We start from the raw sequence: 23,039 nt of genomic DNA, 5'->3' as shown, positions 1-23,039 counted from the left end.
GTTTTAACTAATAAATTAATCAGCTAATTGATTGGCTGTTTTCTGTTATTGCTGCCATCTAAAGAAGGATTTCTGGACTCTGCTGCTGCTGGACAAACTTCAGCACTTCTCTTAGCAAGATCACACACTACTTGACTGGATCAATGAAAAACTAACAAAATGCTACATGGAAAGGGCTCAGTACCAGAATAAAAAGAAATGACTGCAGCTTTATGAATCATAGATAAAGTAGTAAATTATCCAGTTACCTAAGTGACTTGAGGGACACACACTGAATTGGAGGCCCCTGCCTTTTGTTTCTGTCCTTTCCTTGCCTCCTCCTACAGTATACAAGTGTCTCAAATCTTTCTGTTCCTCTTGTATCAGTTCTCACATCCCATCAACCAAACCCATTTCTTCTGCTTCTTTGCTTTCACCTCTCTCATTACTCAAATTGCAGGGCAGCAGGGACAATAAAGCTATGACACCTTGAGTCTCACACTCTGGCTTCCTCACCATGACATCAATTTTCTTTTGAAACTCCGATCGTCCCCTTCAGGTGAGATTTATTTTTCATCCCATCTTCTCCAAACACACCTTCCCAGTAGAGCAAATTGCAGGTGGTGTGTGTCTTTGTTGGTGATGTGCTCGACCTGAATGTGTGTCTTGGACGCACTGAATCACATTGTTTCCTCTTGATGCTTGAATTTGTCATTATTTTTTGAAACATTTCACAGATTAGAGTGGATTTGGGTTTTTGTCTTGTCCAGATAAACAATGCCCTCTTAGATACCTGAGCATTTTGAAGTTAGTTGGAATTTTTTTTTGTAATAATTATGACTCATGAATTAAGACTGGCTGCTTTTATTTCCTTTGAGGAGCAGATTTAGTGATTCAAGCCTGTGTGGCTCCCTGGACCGTGTTCCTGCAGCCTGATGACAATCCACTGTCGTACACATGGTTTATAAGGTGTGTCCGGACATAAAATCCAGGATGAAAATCCATCTCCAAATTAGATTAAATAGATTTTTGATTCCCCCAAAATTTAACCCTATCTCCACCAAGTCAGTTTCTACAATAACCAATTACCTCTGTGGCACTGAACCATGATCTAATCTAAGCCTGACACTTGTTATGGAGGGCAGCGATGCCGGAGACCATCTGAACTCTATAAAACAACAAAATTTAATAAAATCAAGTCCAAGTCAAGTTAACAGTTCTAGTTTGTAGTTTTTAAACCATTTCTGGCAACTAAATGCCTGACTGAAACACAGAATATAAACTCATTTTTTAATTCAGTGAGAACATTACACCAGAGTTTGAAATCTGTTTGTCCATTCAACAAACCATGTATCGGCCTTACACTTGAATGTGCCGTAAAACTTTCTGCTATGTGAACAGAGTTTTGCAGCAAAGTCAACTGGACAAATTGCTGTGTTGTCCTTGGTGATGAAAGTGTTTCTGGCTTCAGAAGTGAATTGCTGGGCCTCAGGGAAGGACATCTGACTGTGTCCTTGTTTCATTTTCAAGTAAACATTTTTAAAAATGAAGTGGAGTCAAGGATGAAGCCTTGTTTAGAGATAATAACACCAAGGCGCTCTTTGTGCATGTGGTAAATTAAAGCGCCTCAGCAGGAGTTGAAGGTAGCCAACGGAATAAAAGCCAGGGTGCCGTCTGTGTCAGCGAAGAGCAACACACAGAGGCCTGTGTCCACTTGACAGAGCTGTTTCTGCTCAAATTCAAATGTTAACTTTTATTCCTGTGCTTTCCCTATACAGCATTTTCTCCCTACCCCCTTCATTGTTTTCATTTTCATGTGATGGCTGTTCTCATTGGGAGCCACCTCAGACAAGTTGTTTACTACTGAGCATAAGGACTCAAATCTCACACACTCTTTGAATGAAAAACATGCTGAGGTGGAGAGATACCCTGTGGAGGGCAGAGACACTAGTCAGTCCGACAGTGAGGGACTTGGATGGTTTGGGAGCGGTTGCCCACTGTTAAGCCTTTATGTGAGTTCTCCCCCCCAGACGTTATGCTGTTGTAATTAATCAAACAAAATGCATAGTATTCTGTTTCCAGCTGGTGAAATCTGAAAATTAACTGGTATTTAATATCGTTATAAATGAATTATTTTAGGACTGAGAACTGAATAATTAGCTACCTTAACATTCCCTTTCTTTTGCAGCATTTCTTAACCAAAAGACATCTACATTCAAGCAGCTACATGTCCAAAATCCAAGCTGTTGAAATCTCCAGGTTTTAGTCTAGTCTCAGGATGGACTAGAGAGAAATTCAGGTCAGTGTCACTCCACAGGATCTCTTCCAATACAGTGCACAATCTCACTGTGATTAAAAAAGCCAAAGCAAAGACTTTCATGAAGAGTAAGAATCAGTCTAACCTTAACATAAATATAAAGTTACAGAGAAAACGAAAAGTATATCAGCTCTCACACATCACACACTCCTTTGGTCTTACCACCATGAGTTCCCTCTGGAAGGACTTCCTCTCCTTGTTCTCCACGTTCGTACACTCCTCTTTGAGTTTCTCCAGAACTGACGCCACTTTCTCCGGCTCACTATCCAGCTCAGTCCGGCAAAAATAATTCAGCGGCAAATTCCCGTATCCCAGGGCATCAGCAAATGCTCTCCAGCTCCCCACATTCTCCATTAAAACTGTCCTCACGGTTGCGTAGATGTATGTGAGAAATTTGCAAGGCTTCAGGATCTGGTCCAGCAACATGGTGGTCGTTAGGTCTGGCCCACACCAATAAATGGGCTTGACCTTACCCAGAACCAAAACGTTTTTGGCGTGAACAAGCCCCATCTTCCCCTGATAGTATGCAATGTACCACTCTTTGGTCCGCAGCTGGCCTCGCAATTTGATTTTCTCCTCGCTGAGCAAAGCAATGACATCACCCTTCGTGTACTCCAACAAATAGGTGCTCTTGTGTTGCCTGATCACTGTTTTGATCAACTTACCAAATTTCAGGTTGGTAATGCACCGGTCCTGAAACTTTGGGTATTTGGAGGTGACAGCCAGTGGTGAGAGGACAATCTGATCCACCTCTTTCTTTTTGAGAAACCTCCTCTGGCCTGTTATCCTCACTCCAGTCTTTGGCGGCGGTTGTGGAGTTTGAACACAGAACTGTGTGAGGATACAATCGAGGGCATCCTTGACCTGGACCCTGAGAGTGAAATCTGAGATGCTGGTTGGGTTGTGTGATGTGATCATGTACAGGAGCCTGCTGACCTTCCCCAGTTTAACCTGAAATCCCTGAATCACCCCGGTGCCCTCACTTGCCTTCACCTGATAGTTGGACATGTTGGAGTACAATCCCACCTGGAGGTCCTGAGGACATCCTAACACAAACTGGTGCTTCCCCCACAGCTGGAGGGCCACTGGCGGAGTTGAGGTGGCCTGCCGACCCATCTCGCTTACCAACAAGGTTTTGGGGGCGCAGTCATGACCAAACATGGCCACAACCGTCTTAAAGGAAGGGTGAATGTGCTTGGGTCCATAAACACCCAGCATTACTTTCCTCTGCACGTGGTCCCACACAGTCATATTGTGGCTGATACACTGGGACTGAACCACAACAGCCACATACATACAAGGTTCTAGACTATCCAACTGCACCTGGACTGTGTCCTTGTAAATGTAAGCATTAGGGATTGGTGTGTAAGGCCCTTCTTTGCAATCACTTCGAACACACAGCACCTCTACAGTGTGACAACTCTCCTTCTTGACTGTTACTGATACCTTCATCTCCAGTGTGATGAAGGACTTGGTCTCCATGTTACTGAGCTTGATCTCCACCACAGGGCTGACAGTAGAGCAGTGGTCACTATTGAGCTCCAGAGGAGGGTCCAGTAAGGCTTTCACTGAGATCTGCTGGTGGTCTCCATGGCTAACGTGGCCTTCAGGGACGTGCACACTGATGTGAGTGTCTGGGAGCTGAATAACACCTCCATTATTGTCCAACCTGCACACAACGTTGGTCTCCACCGGCTGTGTCTGCCCCCACCCGGGACTCTGCCCCAGGGAGTCAAGGTCATGGCAGGACCTGGCTACTTTCCTGTGGTTAAGCCAAGCAGTCCTGAAGTCCTCCCTGCTCTGAAACTGCTCTGGGGTAGGAGCCTTAAGACCGGTGAAAAATCCTGAAGAAGGTAGGGCTGGATTGGACTGAGCCTGCAGAACGGACAGCTCTGACAGACTGTGGGAACGTTTACTCCTGAAAAATTGATTATCCCGGTGGCGATGTGGGGCAACCTCTTGGGTGGGGCTGGTGGGGTTTGGATTGTTAAAGTGGCAGCTGCTAAATCCACTGGTCATGACTGTACTAGTGTTAAAGTTGGAGCAAGAAGATGGAGATGCTAGAGCGTCAAAGAGAATAAGATCTGCTGAGTTCCTTACCCCTGTATCTCTGCAACTCTGGTCTAATGAGCAAATAAAAGGATTCACAGAGAAGGGACGGTTACTGGGCTTAAGGGACATCCCTGTCCACTCCCCCAGACCTCCAAACTCCTTTGACCCATCTTCATATCCCTCCCCAAGACTGTCAATCATCCCACTGTCACTAAGTGAAGAATTTCTGAAGTTGACGGGCTGTACGTAGGCGGCCGGGATGTATCCCATTTCCATGTTGTTGTGGGCGTACCACCACTCTCCACCTGATGTGTCTAGTACATAGAGGTGATCGCCTTTGGAGAATTTCAGTGTGGTGAAGCTGCTGGGGCAGTAATCCTTTATGGCAACTACTTCCTGTGCAGCACCATAGGAGGAGGAGGTGCCCAGCCTTAAGGCACTGGGAGAAGGCACTGAACAAAACAGAACACAGACTATTAATGATAGTCTTCTATTCGTGTTTGGCTCTACTTTAGAAGAGTGCATTTACTCAGTCATTGTCTGATTACTCAAAATACTGCAGTTGACTGTGTCAGAGTCAGACACAGATCTGATGGAGCAGTTGAGCTAATGAGGTGATGGGGCAAAGATAGTTCAGTGGTTCGGTTTAAACATGTCAGAGGGAATTTGAAAACAAATCCTTGATCTCGAATAAACACCACGACCACCCAGAGTAATTAAAACCTTATTAATCATAAATGACACAACTGAACCTTGTACCTTGCAGAACATAATTTTTCATACAAATGCCTTTATTGCTATTGCACAAGTACAACAGATTGGATGGTCATCCTTTTCAGTGCAAGGAGCATATTTGCAAAAATAAAATAAATACAACAGCTAAAAGTAAATCAACTATTAAAAATGGGAGTTGGGGACATATCAAATAAAACAGCACTCACATATTGATCCATATATAAGAAGCATCTTCAAATGTTGTACCAGCAGCAGCAGCAGCAGTGAAGCACTGACCTTTGACATCATTGAGACTGGCTCCAGTCACCCCTTCACTGAGGTCGATGAGCGTCCCCTCAGACTTACAGCGAGGGAGGATGTGGTTACCGCTCGTCACTCGGATGATTCGATGGGCAGCCATGGAGGGTACTTATCGTAGCATGTGCGCTCATTGGCAGCTTTTCATCTGGATGGGAAACAAACACAGGATTTCAGTGAGTTTTAAACATATCGGCATTCAAGCTTTAAGTTGATGCTTGGATCTGGTGCAAATTCCAAATGCAAGGCTGGAGAAAGAAGCTTAATTTTCTGGATCGGTAACACAGTTACTAGCAGCAAAGTTCAAAGACACAGCAGCAGAAAATAAGGTTAACAAAGCAAAGGATGTGCTGGGGAAAGAAATGAGCTCCAGTAATCATCCTCTACAGGGATCAGCCCCATTTTCACATGAGAACCAAGCATCTCTCCCTCTTCTGGCTGCAGTGATCTTACTGTATCAACTAACTCGCTTGTCAGAACTGAGCTGTGATTCAAGTTGTGTATGAAAACACACAGTCAGCGGAAGACTGTAATCTGATTAAAGAATCTGCAAGAAAGTGTTTTGCAGTAAAATGTTGTTCACTCACAGGAAATAGTGCTGTTCCTGTAGGATGTGATGAGCAGCGACAGTGGGAACATTTGCATTTGCACACTAATGACACCTTTTTAATCATACTGGAAAAACTGCGTCTCAGTGAGTGTCTTCATTAGAGCTTTAATGTTTGGAGACAAATTTCAGCTCAGTGTTTTTTATATTAAACACACATGCAGGTGTTTGCAACACCACTTTACTGTGTCACCACATCTTTTGTTTCAGTCAAAGTTGAGAAAAAACACAGCAAATCAGGCTGGAAAACTGAGCCTTTTGTCTTCTCATACAGCTGATCTGGCTCTGAACACTTGGTCAGGATGGCCTCCAAAAAAAAAAAGAATAAATTAACTCAACACATCAAAATGAACAAAAACATGACAAAGTATTTGCAGTACTGTGAATGGTCCTACTTCTCTCACATTTAAAACTGTACAGATATGTACAGTTACTTTTTCCATCTGAAGTCTGTCCAGCACATGCTCACACGTAAATCGCCCATTAAAACTCTGCTTATGCAAACACATGACCAAGAAATCACCTTTTCTCCAGCTAGATGGGAAAATCTGGCTTCTCTGGTCCCCTGTGATTACAAAAACAGGTTACAGTACAAAGTCCCCCCTCTCCCACTATCACCATACTTTCTCAAAAAAATGAAAACCTCCCCCACAGATTTGCTTTTAAACTTCTTGGCTTATCCAGAGGAGTCCCGATACCTTGCTCCACTTATTGTGTACAGTAACACACAAACTAAAAGCCAACACATAGTGTTGCTTTACTTTTTCATTGTTCTTCTATGAACCATTCTTGCACTACAGAAGTGAACCCTGCAGCTCTCCTCTGCATTTTTAAAATCAGGTAAGTCAGCATATTTTTGTGTCTCATGCTTCAAAATGAAAAACCCTAATAAGTGGAACTGTTTCTGAGCAGTTCCTCTGGGGAACTTCAGTGAAATCCCTACATTCACAGCATACAGTGAAAAGAAAATTTAATGGTTGCATCTGTTCGTCTGTGAGCTCGCGCCGAAAACTCCGAGGTGACATTTCATTTTCCTGCACCCTCTCCCATCATCAGGGAGTGTGTCACCCATCGATAACAGCCCCTCCTCCAGCGGGCAGCCGTAGATCAATAACACGCAGGCAGGCAAAGACACTGTCCCCGTTTCAATAAGATGATCCACCGCTAAATGCAGCAGGAGGTGTATCTGACACAGAGGAACAAAGAAAACAAGGGGGATTGGAAGCTGCTGTTCTCTACGAGGGGAAACGCAGCAGGAGGTTCAGTCAGAGCAAACTGGATTCCACTGGCAGGCTCATGCTGAGCCTCCTGGAGGCTGAGAACGCTTGTTGGGATTTGAGGAGAAAATGACACAAGCTATTATACAAACATAAAAGTGAAACAAGGTTGAAAATAAGAGACACGATTCTTCCCAGTCTACATCTGGACTGCCTGTTATTTTCTAATGCAGGGAAGAAACCATACGATATTGTTCTGACAAAGTGATGTTGTTACACGTTAGAAATATCTTGGAGTCTGGATCAGTGTCTCACTGTCAAGCAACATGTTGAAAACCTGGAGCTCAGACTGAAGTTAGGGCTCTATTATAGAAGGTTGCTGCTAACGTGACTATGGTGACTTGTTATATATGAAGGCACCAGCACAGTATCATCATAGACTGGATTCTGTCTGTCAGGGTGCGGTAAGATTTGTCACCCATCACTGTGTCCTGTACTCAGGTGTCGTCTGACCATCTCTTTCTATGTAGACTTATGTCACAGAGTGCATATTCCAAGTTTAAAAACTGGTATCATTGGCAGAATTTTATAGCCACTTTGTTTTTGTAGATTTTGTGCATTATTATTGGTTTTTACATTGTATGTTTTTGTCTTGCCTGGAACTTGTGATGCTGCTGTCTTGGCTGGGGCACCCTCGTGAAAGAGGTTGGTATTTCCCCTGGTAAAATACTGGTTAAATAAATAAATAATGACACAAGCTGTACAGGCTACTGTTCAGCAATTTGAGAAGTTAACTTACTTTTGCTATACTTCATGTTATAGCAGAAAAGTTTCAATTACAGAGGGAGAGGAAACGCCAAGAAAGAGCCTATGGGGGATCTGCAGAGAACTGCCTTCTTCAAAACTGGAAACAAGGAGATGTTTTACCCACTTTGTGGGTGAAATACTCGGCTTTATTAACTCCTTGCAGTGAGGCAGACAGAGTGGAAGAAGAGGACAATGGGGAGTGGAAAGTTAATTAATAGAGAGTTGGACAAGCCTAATTCCTGGATGAATATTGATATAATAATTTCCAACCGCATATGCACACAGAGAGCAGATTACAGGTCTTTCTTACTGTCCTGCTGCAGCTTTTTTACATGTTCACATTTTACCCTGCAGTCCTGCTGATAACTGGCCTGCAGAAAACAAATAAATACCCTTCCACTTGACATGAAGTACATTAGTTAGCCGTGCCACTCTGTTCCAACCACTGTAGTTCATCACTGGAGGAATTCATTTGTAGAATGTTACAGCCCCTCCCCAGGATGAATGTCCACATAAATGAACCTGCAAATGTTGAGTCTCAGTGCCGATTCCACCTCAGTTAAGAAGAGAGGTCTGTGCTCTGCAAGAGCCAGTGGTATTTTTAGCACGTCCCCAGGTCAACTTCAGGGCAGCAGACAGTTTAGTTATCAAGTGTTTCAAATGCAATAATTGACCTGTCATATCTGTTTGTTCAGAGGAAAAAGCCAAGCAGCAAATCATGAACAGATGACATGATAAAAGATTCTTCTGTAATTTCACGATTAAAGCCTGCTAATATAAAAAATTCAGGGAAAATGTAAAAGCAGCTAATTGTCACATTAACCAGCATTTATAATTCTATGAAAGGAATTCTGCATATTTTAATTCATCGTGTAATTAGGTTGATTAATGAAGTAAGAACACAAGTCAAGGCTGTGTTGTTAAATCATCACGGTTGTGTGCTAATAACCTGTCACCCATTTAAAGGGACGTTTATGTTTCATTTTTACAGTTATTAGATAGTGAGGACATATTTTATTTTCATTTGTTTTTAGTTCTCAGCTTCAGTTATCCACCAGATTTTATATTTCTCTTCCTCTATTCTGCAATTTTTAGTCTTTTCAGGAAGACATTCATAGTGTTGCATAAATACATCTCCTCCCCTTCCTTTTGAAATGTAAAAGCTCCACACAAGACACAAACATTAAACAGCAGTAGATGAAAACTGTACGAGCGTGTAAGACCGCCTTCCACTGAAGCTCATCACCTGCTGTTCAGGCTTCAAAATCCACTGGGAGTTCAAGATAATTACTGTAATCAGCGTGTTACATTTCCTAATGAGTTTGGTCTATTGCTGCATCACACAGGGTGCAAAACTAAAATGTCAGAGCAAGATGTTGAGTTTGTTTATGTGAGTGTGTACAGAACAGTGTGGTGATTCAGATCTTTACACTTAAATCTATTGTGTGTGTGTGTGTGTGTGTGTGTGCTGAGTGGTCATTAATTACAAAATGGAACGCACCTTCATGTGGAACTGGAAAATGATGACGTGCTCATTTTCAGGATTTGCCCCAGGATTTGGGATTTTGTAGTTAAAGACCATGGTGTGTGTGTGTGTGTGTGTGTGTGTTTGTGTATAATTGTGTTCCTCATGTTGTGGGGCGATACATGTGTTCAGACAGTCATAGTGTGGTGACTCCTTTGGGGACTAAAAACGAGTTTCATTCACTTTTAGGATGAAGACTTGGTTTAAGGTTTGTTTCCAGATAATTAGTGTAATTCAGTGTCATTTCCCCTGAGGAGTGAAGTGAAGGAGTGAAGGAAGAATTAAGTCAAAATGGGATCCCCTGAGGAGTGAAGTGAAGGAAGAATTAAGTCAAAATGGGAGAGAAAGATAAGAGTGGAGGTAACAATCAGGGTGAAGAAAAAGTTGTGAGGAATAAGAAGAAGGTGAAGAGGAGGAAGGAAGGGGAAGAAAAGGGAAGCAGAGGAGATGAAGAGGCAAAAGGGAGGAAATTTCAAGAGCAAAGAAGTAAATGAGATGAGAAGAAAAAAGAAGGTGAGAGGAGGAAAGGGGGAAAGGAGAGAAAGAAAAGGGAGGTGACAAGACCATATGGATGATAGAGCGGAAGGATGAGGAACAAAGCAGATGGAAAAGGAGAAAAAGAAGAACAGTGAGGTAAAGGAGAAATGAGGAGAGAGTAAAGATGAGTGGGAGGAGAAAGAGGTTGAGGGAAAGGGGAGGAAGAGGAGGCATTCACAATGAAGTGGAAATAAGAGGAGGAGGTGAGGAGCAAAAAGAAACAGAAGAGTGGAGAGGATATAAAAGTCGCAACAAGATTAAGAAGAACAAGAGGAATGGCAAGAAGAAGATGGAAGGATGAGGAGGAAGATGAAGAAAGAGAAGGAAGACCGAGCTGGCAGGAGATAGAGGAGTAGAGCTGAAGACAAGTAGGAGGCAAGACGAAGAGCAAAAAAAAAAACAAGGAATCAGCAGATGAGAGGAAGAAGAGGAGCAGAATGAAAGAAAAACAGGACAAGTCTCTCTCTTGGAACAAAGCACGTTCCTCTTAGACCCGGAGTGTGTTGACAACACCGACGGTGAACCAGGCCCCATCCACAGCCTGCCAGGTAACTGTGTTCCAAACCACCTCACAGAGGGAGCGGATTTTCTGCTTATCAGATGGTCGCATTGGCTGGAGACGCACGCGTGCACACGCATAGCCGCGTGTGCACAGGTGAAACTACACGCCAATTGCCTGCTTATCGTGTCCAGTCATTTTCCTCCAAATGCTGTTAACATTTCACCTGCAAACGAGGACTTTATTCTAATTTATATATCCACAGCCGACAGATAAAATAATACAAGAGAAAGACATAATATTATTTATACATAATAAATATAAGAGGGATACTATAACAATCAAACCGTAGGAAAACAATAAGCCTCACTGTTAAGCACCACAAACTCATAAGATATAAAAACATTCAAATTTAAAAGATGATTACATTTCTTAAGCAATTAAAACTACTTTAAAAAGTCACAACAATGTCACTATAAACTGTGTAGACACTGTAGAGCAGCCCAAAACCCATGACAACATAATGAGAGATTACTACAGAACAACAACTGTATTTTTTATTTGAATAAAACCGAATTTCTCTCCACACATTGCTTTGGTGAATTAACGATGAAGCCACTGGGAGGCATTTGCTTATAAGATAATCAGAAGTAATAAAGTCTAAATTGGAGTGTAATATGAACCGACCTCTCTCTGGCTGGAAGCCCGAACGCTCAGTGGGAACACAAACCCGCCGTCACTTCTTCTTCTTCATTTTCTCGCGTCATATCTCTTCAAGATAAAAGAGACGGGAAATAAAAGACAATACACTTGTTTCCAGGCCCAGAAGTTTTGAATGGCGGAGACAGATGAACTAACGCTACTCACTCCGTGCGTCTCTCCTCCGATCTACCGGAGGACCAGAGGAGAGCCGCTGTGAGGCTGGGGGCGTGTGACGTCACGGGGAGGGGCGGGGCCACACGCATGTACATAAGTATAGTTTAATGGCATCTGTATTTTACGTGAGTATTTCCACTTCCTGCTACTTCACTATATCAGAGGCAAATCTTGTATTTTTTACTGCACCACAAATATTTGATCGGCTTAGTTCATTTTCAGAATCAGATGAATCACACAGGACACAATACAGGTTAATCAATAGACTGATCCCCAGTGGGAAATTCACAACCTACCCAACTATATACAACTAAATAAAGTAGATAAGATTAGCTCCACTATTAGCAGCTGAAATAATAAACTGATAAATAAAATCATGCATCAACTATTACAATCCAATAATATAATTCATTTGAAATGTGCCATTCTGCATAGTGACTACTTTTGCTTTTGATACTTCAAGTATATTTTGATGCTAATACTTTTGAACTGTTAGTTAAGTGACACCCTGAATGCCTCGATGAAGGACTTTTACTTATAACTGAGTATTTTTACATGTTGGTATGGCAACTTTTGCTTAAGTAAAGAATAATCCAAGTATTTCTTCCACCACTGGTGTGGACCACCTTGTGGTTTACCAGCAACAAGCCCAAGGACCCAAGTGGTCAGGAGGCCCTTAGGCCAAAGAATTGTGAAGGGACTGTTGTCAAATGATTAGAAAAATCTTACATAAAGCCAAAAAACATGAAAAAAATGATGCAACACATCAAAGATGTTCCAAAACACAAAAAAGAAAGAGGAAAATCCCTAAAGACAGGAAGTAGACTACAAAAATATGCCAAAGGACAAAAAAGATGCAAAACAAGTGAAAATTAACACAAAATGACCAATAACAAAGCAAATCAACAGAAGCCAACCACAAAAAGACACAAAGGGACTGCAAAACACGTGGTTGCTCAATCTATAAGTCTTGTGGGCAAAGTTGGGGCCTTTTACACGTCTCTGGATCGGTCCATGAGTGTGTGAAAAAAGCAACTGAAGCAATAGATCTGGACCAGAACCAGGTTCCAAAAAATGCTCCTAACGGCCACATTTGGAGATGTCAGTCACTGTGTGCTTTTCATTACCTTGTTTCTTGTCTCCTCGCTCCTCAGGTGACTTAGACGCCATTCTGGTCTGGAGGAGCCAGGATGCTGCTCTGAAGGAGACAAGGACATGAGAGAAAATCTGTCATACAGGTCTATTATTTTTTACTAAAAACTTGTTAGCGATAGGACTCTGCAGCAGCTGAAAACATCAGATTTTATGACTGTGCATCAGATGTAACATGTTCAGAGTCACTGTTTCATTCAAACGACTCCCTGTTGACTGTAGGTCAGAATAATGAACCAATAATGAACCCCTTAAGATGCAAGTGAGGAAGACAAGGAGACATTTTAAGGTAATGAAAAGTGCACAGCCACAGCCTCATCCTGTCTGCATACGACTGCCTCCTCAGTCTCTCGCCAAGAATTGTCATCTTAATGATATAAATGGGGACAATAGATTTTCAGGCAGTCTCACCTGAATGGTGCTCATGGTTTTGCAGGGAGTTCACACACATAGTGATGGAAGAGCTCAAGAAAGATGGCAAAACCCTGTGCATGCTCACATCTCTGCACACCTGTAATGTCAGGTCATCTGATATTAAACATCATAGATGAGGCTTCAGCAGTCTGACCCACTATATCAACTATCAGATGCAGAAAGCAGGCAGGAAACAAACAACCAAAGCTCAAAGAGAACCTGGCTTTGATCTGCTCTACTAAGGATGTATCAGACTTCTCTCAAACCAGAGCACACTGTGCCACATGCTGCAGCAAGGCATGCCTTTATTTACCCCTCAGTCTTGTCTCAGGGAGCTTTTAAAGGCTGCTCCCAAGGTTTCCAACAAGGCAGCTAATTAGATCAACTGGCAACATTCAAAAACGGCATCCTAATTAATCAGTCAGTTTGATATCAGTCGCATTTTCACCATAACCTTCAACAAAATCTGTCAGTGCTGCTGCATGAAGCTGTTTTAAAACCTCTGGCTGGTCTGAAAGCCTTCACTTCTGTCTGAATCCATGAGCTCTTATTCAGCTTTTGTGTTGGACTCCAACATTTCAGTCACATCTCAAGAGCTGTAGGATTTCAGACACTGCCAGACACGTTTCCTTTGGTGCACAGAGTTCATGATGAATGCTACAGCAGCTTCAGAAAAATGAAAGTGATTTATCTGACTCATTCTGCACCGTCAGGGGCCGAGGGGATATGATAGATATTATCAGGCGCCATAAGAAGCGACAGGGCTCTGTTGTCCGTTGGACAAGTCACCTTGGACCTGCATTTTTAAAAAAGGGTCCCAGAGTCTCTGACTGAGGGGAATGGTTGACATTTATTCCACCTGACAAAAAGCTTAACCTCCTCTGAACCTTTTTCTCTACAGTGCATTATTCAGCTCTGTCTTTATTTCTACTAGATCTATTTTATATTTACTCCAAAACCATCTTATTTTTAAGTGTTATTTACAAGAAGTCAGTTTGTCTGCCCAACTAGTTATCATATTTCACTCTGAACCAAAAATGTCAAGGTCATGGTGGAAGATCAGAGGACTGCTAAGGTCAGAGCACTTCGTCCTCTGAATTACATTTATATACTACATGTCATCAGAATAATGGAAACAGAACATTTGTATGGTTTGTTTGTGATGGACTGCAGGATGATTTGGTTTTTATCAACATCACTCTTCCTTTTTCCTTAAAAAGCCCAATGTTTGCACTGTTAAATGTTGTTTAGTAGAATAGTGGTTTGTATTTCAATATGCCAAAACAGAGGTGCTTTAGTGCTCGTCCTGGTCTTGTCCCTAAGGAAAACATTGGGTATTTTTCCTCAAATGTGAAACCTGCTGTCAGAAGCCTGGGGGACACGTTGGACCAGGCATTGACCCTAGAGCAACATGTAAAGTGCTTGACTCGTTCCTGCTTCTTTCAGCTGATGAATTTTGCTAAAATCAGACCTATAGTGTCTCAAATTGAGATGGAAATGATCATTCATGGTCTCATCTGATTAGATGACTGTAACTCCTTATTCACTTGTCTCAGTAAAAATCTTTGGATTGCTTACAAGCAGTCCAGAATGCTCGTATTGTTGTAGATTTTATGATGATGTTGGTATCTTATAGGATATAGCCTCGTTTTTAGTGTATGCGTTGAAAGCACTTTGTGAATATTGCTATAGAAAGGTGCTCTTTAAATAAACTTTACTTACTTATGTATGAAGCAGATTTCAAGAACATTAGTTGGCCTTTAAAACATTCACAGAGTGCAGACGCCGTCTGAGAAATCTGGCACAGAGAGGTAGATGTTTTCAGTTGAACACGACTCTCTCAGAGTGGCCGTTGCTGCCCTGTAGTTCAGCTCTTATTAGAGGCCCGGGCTGGATTTGACACAGCCATTCATCCCGGCTGAATGGGAGCTATGGGATCTGAAAAGGAGCCTTCTATTCATTGCTCTATCAGGGAGCCTTGCTATCAGCACAGGTTGCTTTGCATCAGAATAACTGAGCGTTTGCTTGTCAACCAGGTTGGTTATGGGACGAAACATCAGGTGTTTCCTGAATGCAAATTCAAAAATTCCTAAAAATGTGCTAACCAAAGATTTCTTCTAAATACTTAATACCAGCAAAGAAAAGAAAAGGCTGAGGAGGAGCTCTTCTCACAAACAGCAAGAGCCATGACAACTGTGTGAAAATATTGAAAATTAGATAATCACCGGTTCTGTACCGGAAACAAATTCCTTGTGTGTAACATACTTGGCCAAATAAAGGTGATTATTATATTGAAAATTTGCAAGACCAAATTACTGTAAGTACAGAAAGTCCTGCATGTCAAGTGCAGTGAAAGATAGATAGATGTACCTTTCTAGTGTCTGCGCCATTAATGGGCAAAAGTCAGCTCTAAACTGAGGGAAAGATCTGCTGGTGTGGGTTCCTTCAGTGTCTCCCACAGATTAGTTATGATACAAAAACACTAAAGTTCATTAACCTACAGTAATGTGCATTACTGATGCTAGACTCATTCATCTTCAAGATGTATTCTCCTTCCTGTTGCTTTCCCTCCTCTTCTCTCCTCTGCAGCCCATTTCTCTTTCTCCTCCTCCATCTGTTTGTTTACAGCTCCACACTTCAGGCTGCCAAACCTGTTCACGGGAAATTACTTATTCATCATTTTCTCGGTCTATAGCAGCAGGGAAAGGCCATGGATTAGAGGGCTGTATCTGCAGGAAAACACACACTCACACCTGAAATCTGCAGCCTCTTCTGTCCTTAGACTGCATTTTCAGGATTTGGTGTTAATTCCTGGTGATAAAATAGAACATATGCATTTAAGCAAACCATCAGTTATTTCAGTAATCCTTTGGAGGTTTGGTCAGCATGTATGCTTCTGATCTCCATCTGCAATTTGAAACACAAATGATGAATCCAGAGGATGCTCCTTTCTGAAGGGCTGCCTTATAATCCTTAAATCCCTACATTAAATCCCTGGTTACTACACAATCATCATCTCACCGCCTGGCTCCTCAGCCCCAGCCAGCAGTTGTCTTCTGCTGCTCCTGTACACAGGGAGTGAGCAGGACGGGTTTCACTCAAGGACACTGAAATGCAGGGTGGTCACCAGAGGATGTTTTCCCTTCACAGATGAATGACTGTTTGGCAGCAGCTTCAAGTGACACAATAACATCTTGTGAGATGAAAACGAAGGGTGTCTCACTGATGGGTCCTCACTCAGTTAAAATGATAGCTCAGAATATATTTCTGAAATTCAACAGAGTAACCTTGTACAATAAACTGTATAACTATGTTAGATGAAGCACTTTCAGCTAATTGATAGATTAGTAAATGTTGCTCAGAATGAGTCAGAGTGTCTGCAGCAGAGTGAGGCTTAAATTCACTGATAAAATCAAACTGAGAGAATCTTGGGTTAGAAACAAGTAGCTTCGGCTTTAAAACAGGCCAAATTCATTTTTAAAACATAGAAATGTACTCCGCAGCTAGGCTTTTGGACTTGCTTCCTGTTGTGTACTCTTATTTTGTAAGCATTTCCTGTTCTCTATCTGCTCACCTGCCTCAGCTTCAGTCTGGTCCTGATTACCACTCATTGCCTTCCCCTGTTGCTTGTTGCCTTCTAGTCTCAAACCTTTCTCTGCTCACTTCCAGCAGTTTGGTGCTGGTTCAGCTGCTGGCCACACTCTGCCTGCTCCTGTAGCTCTGTATATGTGTCCGGTTTTGTTTGCCACTTGTAGGTTTTTGGCCTCTTCCCCTCTGCCTCGTTATGGACTACATTTGATTTAGGCCAGCCTGCCACCTTGGGTTTTCATTTGCTCTTTTGATTTGTTGGTTTTGTTTTCTGTTGGTTCTACAGTCCCTTGACTGAGCTTTCTATGGTCCTCTGTAGGTGTCTTTGTATTGTTTTGTCAGGTTGAGCTCCTTAGTTGTTCCCCTTGTCTTTTTTGACATATCAGTTATATTAAAATCTACTAATTACTGTACCTCTGTCTGTGTCTGCACTTCATTTTGGGTCCTACCCTAGTCTGAGACTTGATGTCTACTCTGGTCTGCTGGGACTTGTTTCATCTAGGGCTCCACAAATGATGACCAATCGATCAGCAGAGGGACAGAGATACTGAGTCTGTCCAGGTAATGTGATTCTGCACTTAAGAGCTGAATCTAGGTTCTCCTTTGTAAAGTCATTATCTCTGAACCCTCGGCATTGCCCACTTCAGTTCAACGCTAATTACCCACAAGCCCCTCTGTCCAAGGGTTTCCCATGGCAACCTGAGCTCTATCGCTTGTGAGTTTGAAAAGGTTGAGAGAAGAGAGACTGCAATGCAGGAGTAACCTTCTTATTCTAATCTATGCTCCTCAGCACACAGTTATTAAGCCGTATCAGACAGCAGCTGTGTGTATGTACACGTGAACTGTACATTCAGTTCATCTTGGTTTAGTTTGGTTAGCATCTGTGCATCTTGTTGTCTTGCCAGTTCAAGATTTGAATTTATTTACTGAACAGTTTCTTTGTTCATGTAACAGTTCAATGTGACTGATCCTGTCTAATCATGAAGAAAGACCGTCCACTTAACTGAAAGATATTCCCTGATTTTGTTTAAGTACTGTAAAGAGCTTTTCAACTCGCATGTTAATAAGGTGAGATGTTAAATATAATTCTCTACCATCACTACATGTAAAAAGTGAGAAAATATCTGAAATCCAGCTGGTTGTTTTGTTATCAGGCAGTTTTTGGTCATTTTACTTGTTTTAAGCTTTGTTGACCTTAACTGTCATCTTAGGATATTGTAACTTGTTAGAAAATGTAATCCGGCCTCTGTGTAACTTAATGCTTGAAACTACTATCAGAATTATAAACACTGACAAGAACAAAACTATCTTGTATCTGATATACTTGTTTTTACCCTAATGCTCTTACAGTGGGGTCTTGGCTTGTGTCAGTGTTTCATTTAACCTTATTCTAATTTGCTTAGTTTTACAGGAAGTGTATTCATGACGGATATTGCAGTGCACCTTCACCCTCCCTCAGTCACTCTCATTACCTTTCATCTCACACCTCCTCCCTGGTTAAAGGGTTTGTAGCCTTCATTTGCCCGAGCTCCTCCCCATCCATCATAATTATTAGCCATGACTGGAGCCACCCAGGAAACGAGACATTTACTTTATGAGGTCGGTCACTTTCAGTGTAACTACTGGAACTCGGTGAACTCTCATTTAGCAGTGTGAACTGGCGAAGCACAAACCATCAAGATACAATTCAAGCTCGATAAATGGGTCAAATGGCCACTTCTTCTCTGGACTAAACCCCATGAGCATGTCTTATTATATTCTTATATATTTTTATTATACCTCTTAATTTGTTGCTTTAAAGTGCCTTTATATTTTATTTGTATTGTAATGGCATTCATGTGGATGGCAAAGTAAGAATTTCATTGTACAGGGAAACACGTTTCCCACCTGTCAGAAGTGGGATTTGGACCCACATCTCCAAGGAAAGACTGCACCCTGTATACAGTGCCTTAGACCGCTCGGCTATTCTGACACCTAGCTGGGTGTGAGCTGTGCAAGAAGCCTCTAAGCTGCTCTGTGTTGGTGCATGCCCAGCAACAGTTCAGTTGTAGCTGAATTACACAAAAGCATCACCTTTTCCTTCCTTCTACTGTGGAGGCATAGTCTTCTGGACTCAGTTCATCAGGTTGATTTGTATTCCCTGTGGTGAGAACATACTGACAAGTATGTTGAAGTGAGATCACGGCACAAATCCGACTTTACATCATCACTTGATAAATACATGTCATTTCTTGGAGCAGCTTTCTTCACTGATTCATTTCACTCAGCGCATGTAACAGAGTTTCACAGTAGTGCTGCATGACTCACATGGGTTAATCAAGTTGTCTAATCTCGGTCAAAGGCTCCCCGGCCAGTTCCTGTTTTCATAATGAGTTCACTCCTGTCTGTTTTATGTCCCGGCTGCAGCAGCTGTTTGGGTACTCTCATCAGAGGAGGACAGAGGGCACTTCTGTCAGAGGTCACCAGTTCAGTCCAGGCATAGCTGTCCATGTGTCCTCAAACACTCCCTGTCCCCTAGACTCAGTGGGGAAGGGTTTCAGCCAAACTGTGCAGGTAACTCGACTCTTATTCCAGATTCAAATCATGACCCTGCCTGTAACACAGGTCTGAGCTTTTTACACTGTGGTGTTCCAAACTACTTCTAACTTAATCTGGTCAAGCAAAAAGGATAAAATGGAAGTGCCTAATTTTACAGGTTAAGATGGTCGGGATCCTTTCAAAAACAGGATTGTTTGTTTGTATGGTGTCAGTTTGGTTCTGGTCACAGAACCAAAGTCACAGCTCGATGACTTCATGGTTTCTTCGACATCAGTAATCTCCTGCTCTGAAGTCTGAGCAGCTGGCACATCCCTACCCTGCTTGACGCTTTGCTGTTATAACCTGAGAGCTTAGCGTTTACCATATGCTGCTATGGAAGTCAGACTGTTCTTGCATGTGTGGGAGGTCTCAGTGGGAAGATGAGCTCTGTGGTTGTGCTGGGCATGCACTAACACGCTGTCAGACTAAAGATGTCCCTACTGCTGCGTGCAATGCATTAGTCTGGCAACGCCAGGTGGTGAAGTATTTTGTTAATATTGGAGGGAAACTTTGCAGTTTAATCAAACTCTGTTAGTAGCAGTCCACCTAAAAAATGTGAACTTAGCAAAGGTATCCTAGTTTCAGTCCATAACTTCAGATCCTGGTCCTGTCAGTTGCAAGTGGACCATGTTTGGCTGCAACCTAACATCTTAAATAGCAGCTGTCTCACTGCTAAGCCTCCTCTAGCTTTGGCCAGTCTCTCTCTGGATATATGAAGTTTAGTTTTAATTGTAAAAGGATCTACAGATGAGTTCCCACATTTCTAAAATGGCTTTAATAATCCTTTGAGAATCAGCTTAGTGAGGAACAATGCAACAGCTCTGTCTCCAGATGTGATTATGAGTCAGACCAGCCCTCCCAGGTGTGACCCAAGTCTCTTAACACACCTCCATCTGTCACACTAGCAAATGTTGTTTGTACATGTACATCTACTCTATGGGTCTTGAAAGCAACATGTATATCACTCTTCTCCTCCACCGACATTTATGCCTTTTTCATGTCATACAGGAGACGAGATGGGAAAGATCCCGTGTTCACATCACCAAGATGGTAATGGGAGGGTGTGAAACAGTTGGCATCATGCAATTCATGATGTCTCTAGAGCAGCTTTTCTTTAAGTATATAGCCTAGTGTGAAACCTTTGAGGTCTGACCTCCTCTGTGACCCTGACCAGCCCCACCCCTGCTCATGATGGAGGAGCTTTTCTCCAAACATGACGCCTCCCTCTCTGTGAACTGATTCACTTAATTAACTGACTAACCAGCTAAAAGTCTGAGGATCCAGACGGTGACATGGAGATGGGAGGACTCTGATATCAGTATGATGCCTGGCATAGAAAACAACTACGTGCACAACTGTATGGTCTTCCTCTGCTTTGGGTGAACTGCACTGAAACAGCTTGAGCACAAACTTCATGGAGGCGGATCTCTGCAGGACCAGAGTTGAACATATTCACTTTTTTTTTAAGGAGACTTTAGGACTCGGTTAAGGAAATGCCACTATTGGCTCCTGAAATGTATTGTAAACAGATGGATGTGTCCTCATTAGTGAGAAAACAGATTTAAAAGACCAGTGTGTGACTAAAGGGCTTACATTGTTGCTCATAGTCATTCAGGCCACAGTCTATAAACCTGTTTGTTGTCTCATACTTTGTTTTCCTGTCAGTTCAATTAGCCCAGACTGGAAGTAGATATGTATGTAGGCCATAAGGTAGGCGTGTGGAGGACAGAGCGCTCTGATACAGGAGCCGCTAATCCAGGAGCCGCTAATCCAGGAGCTGCTAATCCGATCGGGGGTGAGAGTGGAGGCAGCAGAGGATTATGGGATTATAGATGCAACATTAGATGGCCACTCTGCAGCTGCAGCCCTGCACAGTGACACATTCAGGATGCAGGTTCAGATCTACCGCAGTGGCTTGATACAAGGCCACAAGGGACAGTCAATCAATTCTTTTAACCTGGGAAAACTATAAAACCCCAGACTGTAAAACGCGGACATTTGTAGCTTTTTTTTTTTTTAAATAAGGATGTTTCCATCAGATGTAACTGGTATAACTCAGGCCAAAGCATGTCTCAAAATATTTAATCTTCCAAAAATAACATCTTTCAAGACCAGAGTTTTTTTTTTCTTAAAGCTTTTCCTTCTTTGGTAACAAGTGGAATTATCTCCCCTAAGTTTGCACAATGTCTCTCTTGGTTTAATAAAACTGACTTGAAGGGCAAACCTAAGACTGGCTGACTTGTTGAGATGAATGCATGCTGGAGAGACAAGAGGGCAAGAAATCATCCCTGAGCTCCAGACGACCTTCACAAATCACCTGAGTGGCCCGACTGAAGCTATAACTCAGTGTAACAACACTCACCGCAGCCATGACCGTGACCCTTCAGGGAGCTCTTCCTCCCCAGCTGTAGTGTGAGCAACCACACGATGGGGTTTGGGTTTATGCTGGTCAGCAGCCGGACACAAACATTCTGCCAGGGTATAAGCCAGTGGTGGTGCACCATGAAACCACAAGGGATACGGTCAACACCATGCATGCAGCCAGGAAGAGGTGGGTGTGATGCTTCCACTAGTACCTTGTTAGAATAATATCTCTCACTCATGAGGTGATTCCTACTGGAGACCTGCTCCAATATTCTGCACTGCAGCTCTTTTCTACTCATTCTGACAGATGACTTGATGTTCTCTGCATTTTTAGAAGGTTTTAGTTAGGGAAGGTTATCACATACTTTCTGATTGAAAGTAGAAGGTGCTTCTTTCAAATTTGTATACAGATGTTTTATTTTCATCAGAAGCATGAGAAAGAAATTGGTCAACTCTGATTCTGTGGATGTGCCAACCAGTGATGTGGCATTCCTTCCACGTTTTTGTTTTTAAAGTTTTTCTACATGTGCACATCTCAGCACAAATTCACAGCTTTAGTTTCATTAATGACAAGAGCATATCCCTGCAATAATAAAGCAAATGTTAAAAAGTTGTTAGTGTCCTCTGTTTACAGATGTGGCCAGTTGCTAATGTAGATGTGAAAGACTTTTTTGTGCAAAAATTAAAAAATATTAGCATGAAATAAAATGTGGATCACAGTTTCATCAAATATTCTCCTGTTTCACCCTGATGTTATGACTGAGCGCCCCCTACTGGTAGAAACACGTAAGAGCCAAGTGGCACTAGGAATAAACACATTTGTGATTAATAGTATACTTTATTTTTGTCAAATAAATGTGCATGTATGTATTTCCACATAATGTTTAAATAAGTATAATACAGTGGTAAATTAAAGAATGTTTAATTAATCACACTTATTTACTTATGTACACAAGTTTAGGCCTATAATGAGACAAGGAGGCTAAAAACTGCCAGGATTAAATATTCAATTTCCCCTTTGGCTAAATAAGCAGTTAGGAATGTTGTTTTCCTCAGGAGTCATGCTCTGGGGTTGGGTCTAAGGGTCTCTGTTTTTACAGTAATAGACACCAGCTATTCTTTATTCTAGCCTTATGTATTTCCTCCTACGTAATGCCAAACCCCTCTTATGATTAGTTAAGAGATATAAATCTTTGAAATCTGCAAGACTATTATTTCTCCTTTAGGGCCCATAATTAACATGACAATGAAAAAGAGTTTTATTGTCATGTTATAATGGTATAATCAGGTCATTTTGGATAAATTGTGTTTTTTCACCATTCTACAATAAAATCCCTTTAATACTGATAAAACAGTCCAATCAGATAGCACTGGTTTATTGGAGGAATTATGGTCATTTTAATGGGAACAGTTCAATCACATGGTTTCTGGTGAGACCTCTAGTTTAAACATTGTCATCAATGGAGATGTTGTTATTGCTGGGAACTGTATTTCAG

General features: G+C 42.1%; 1 protein-coding gene across 1 annotated transcript in view; it reads right to left on the bottom strand.

The window, feature by feature from the left end:
- The window catches only part of LOC109955736 (SH3 domain-binding protein 4-A-like), an 18,006-nt gene extending 6,561 nt beyond the window's left edge, over nt 1-11,445 (bottom strand). Inside the window, exons 1-3 of the mRNA XM_020592151.1 lie at nt 11,260-11,445; nt 5,360-5,528; nt 2,459-4,800 (exon numbers count right to left, since the gene is read on the bottom strand). Of these exons, the coding sequence (XP_020447807.1) occupies nt 2,459-4,800; nt 5,360-5,483 (2,466 nt within the window). The 5' untranslated portion in view covers nt 5,484-5,528; nt 11,260-11,445. The remainder of the gene's footprint in view (nt 1-2,458; nt 4,801-5,359; nt 5,529-11,259) is intronic.
- Between the last annotated feature and the right edge of the window lie 11,594 nt (nt 11,446-23,039).

The sequence above is a fragment of the Monopterus albus genome, unplaced genomic scaffold (assembly GCF_001952655.1).
Source record: "Monopterus albus unplaced genomic scaffold, M_albus_1.0 scaffold16.1, whole genome shotgun sequence".
NCBI classification, from domain to species: Eukaryota; Metazoa; Chordata; class Actinopteri; order Synbranchiformes; family Synbranchidae; genus Monopterus; species Monopterus albus.
The sequence above is the reverse complement of the archived record's forward strand: the minus strand, read 5'-3'. Positions and strand labels throughout refer to the sequence as shown.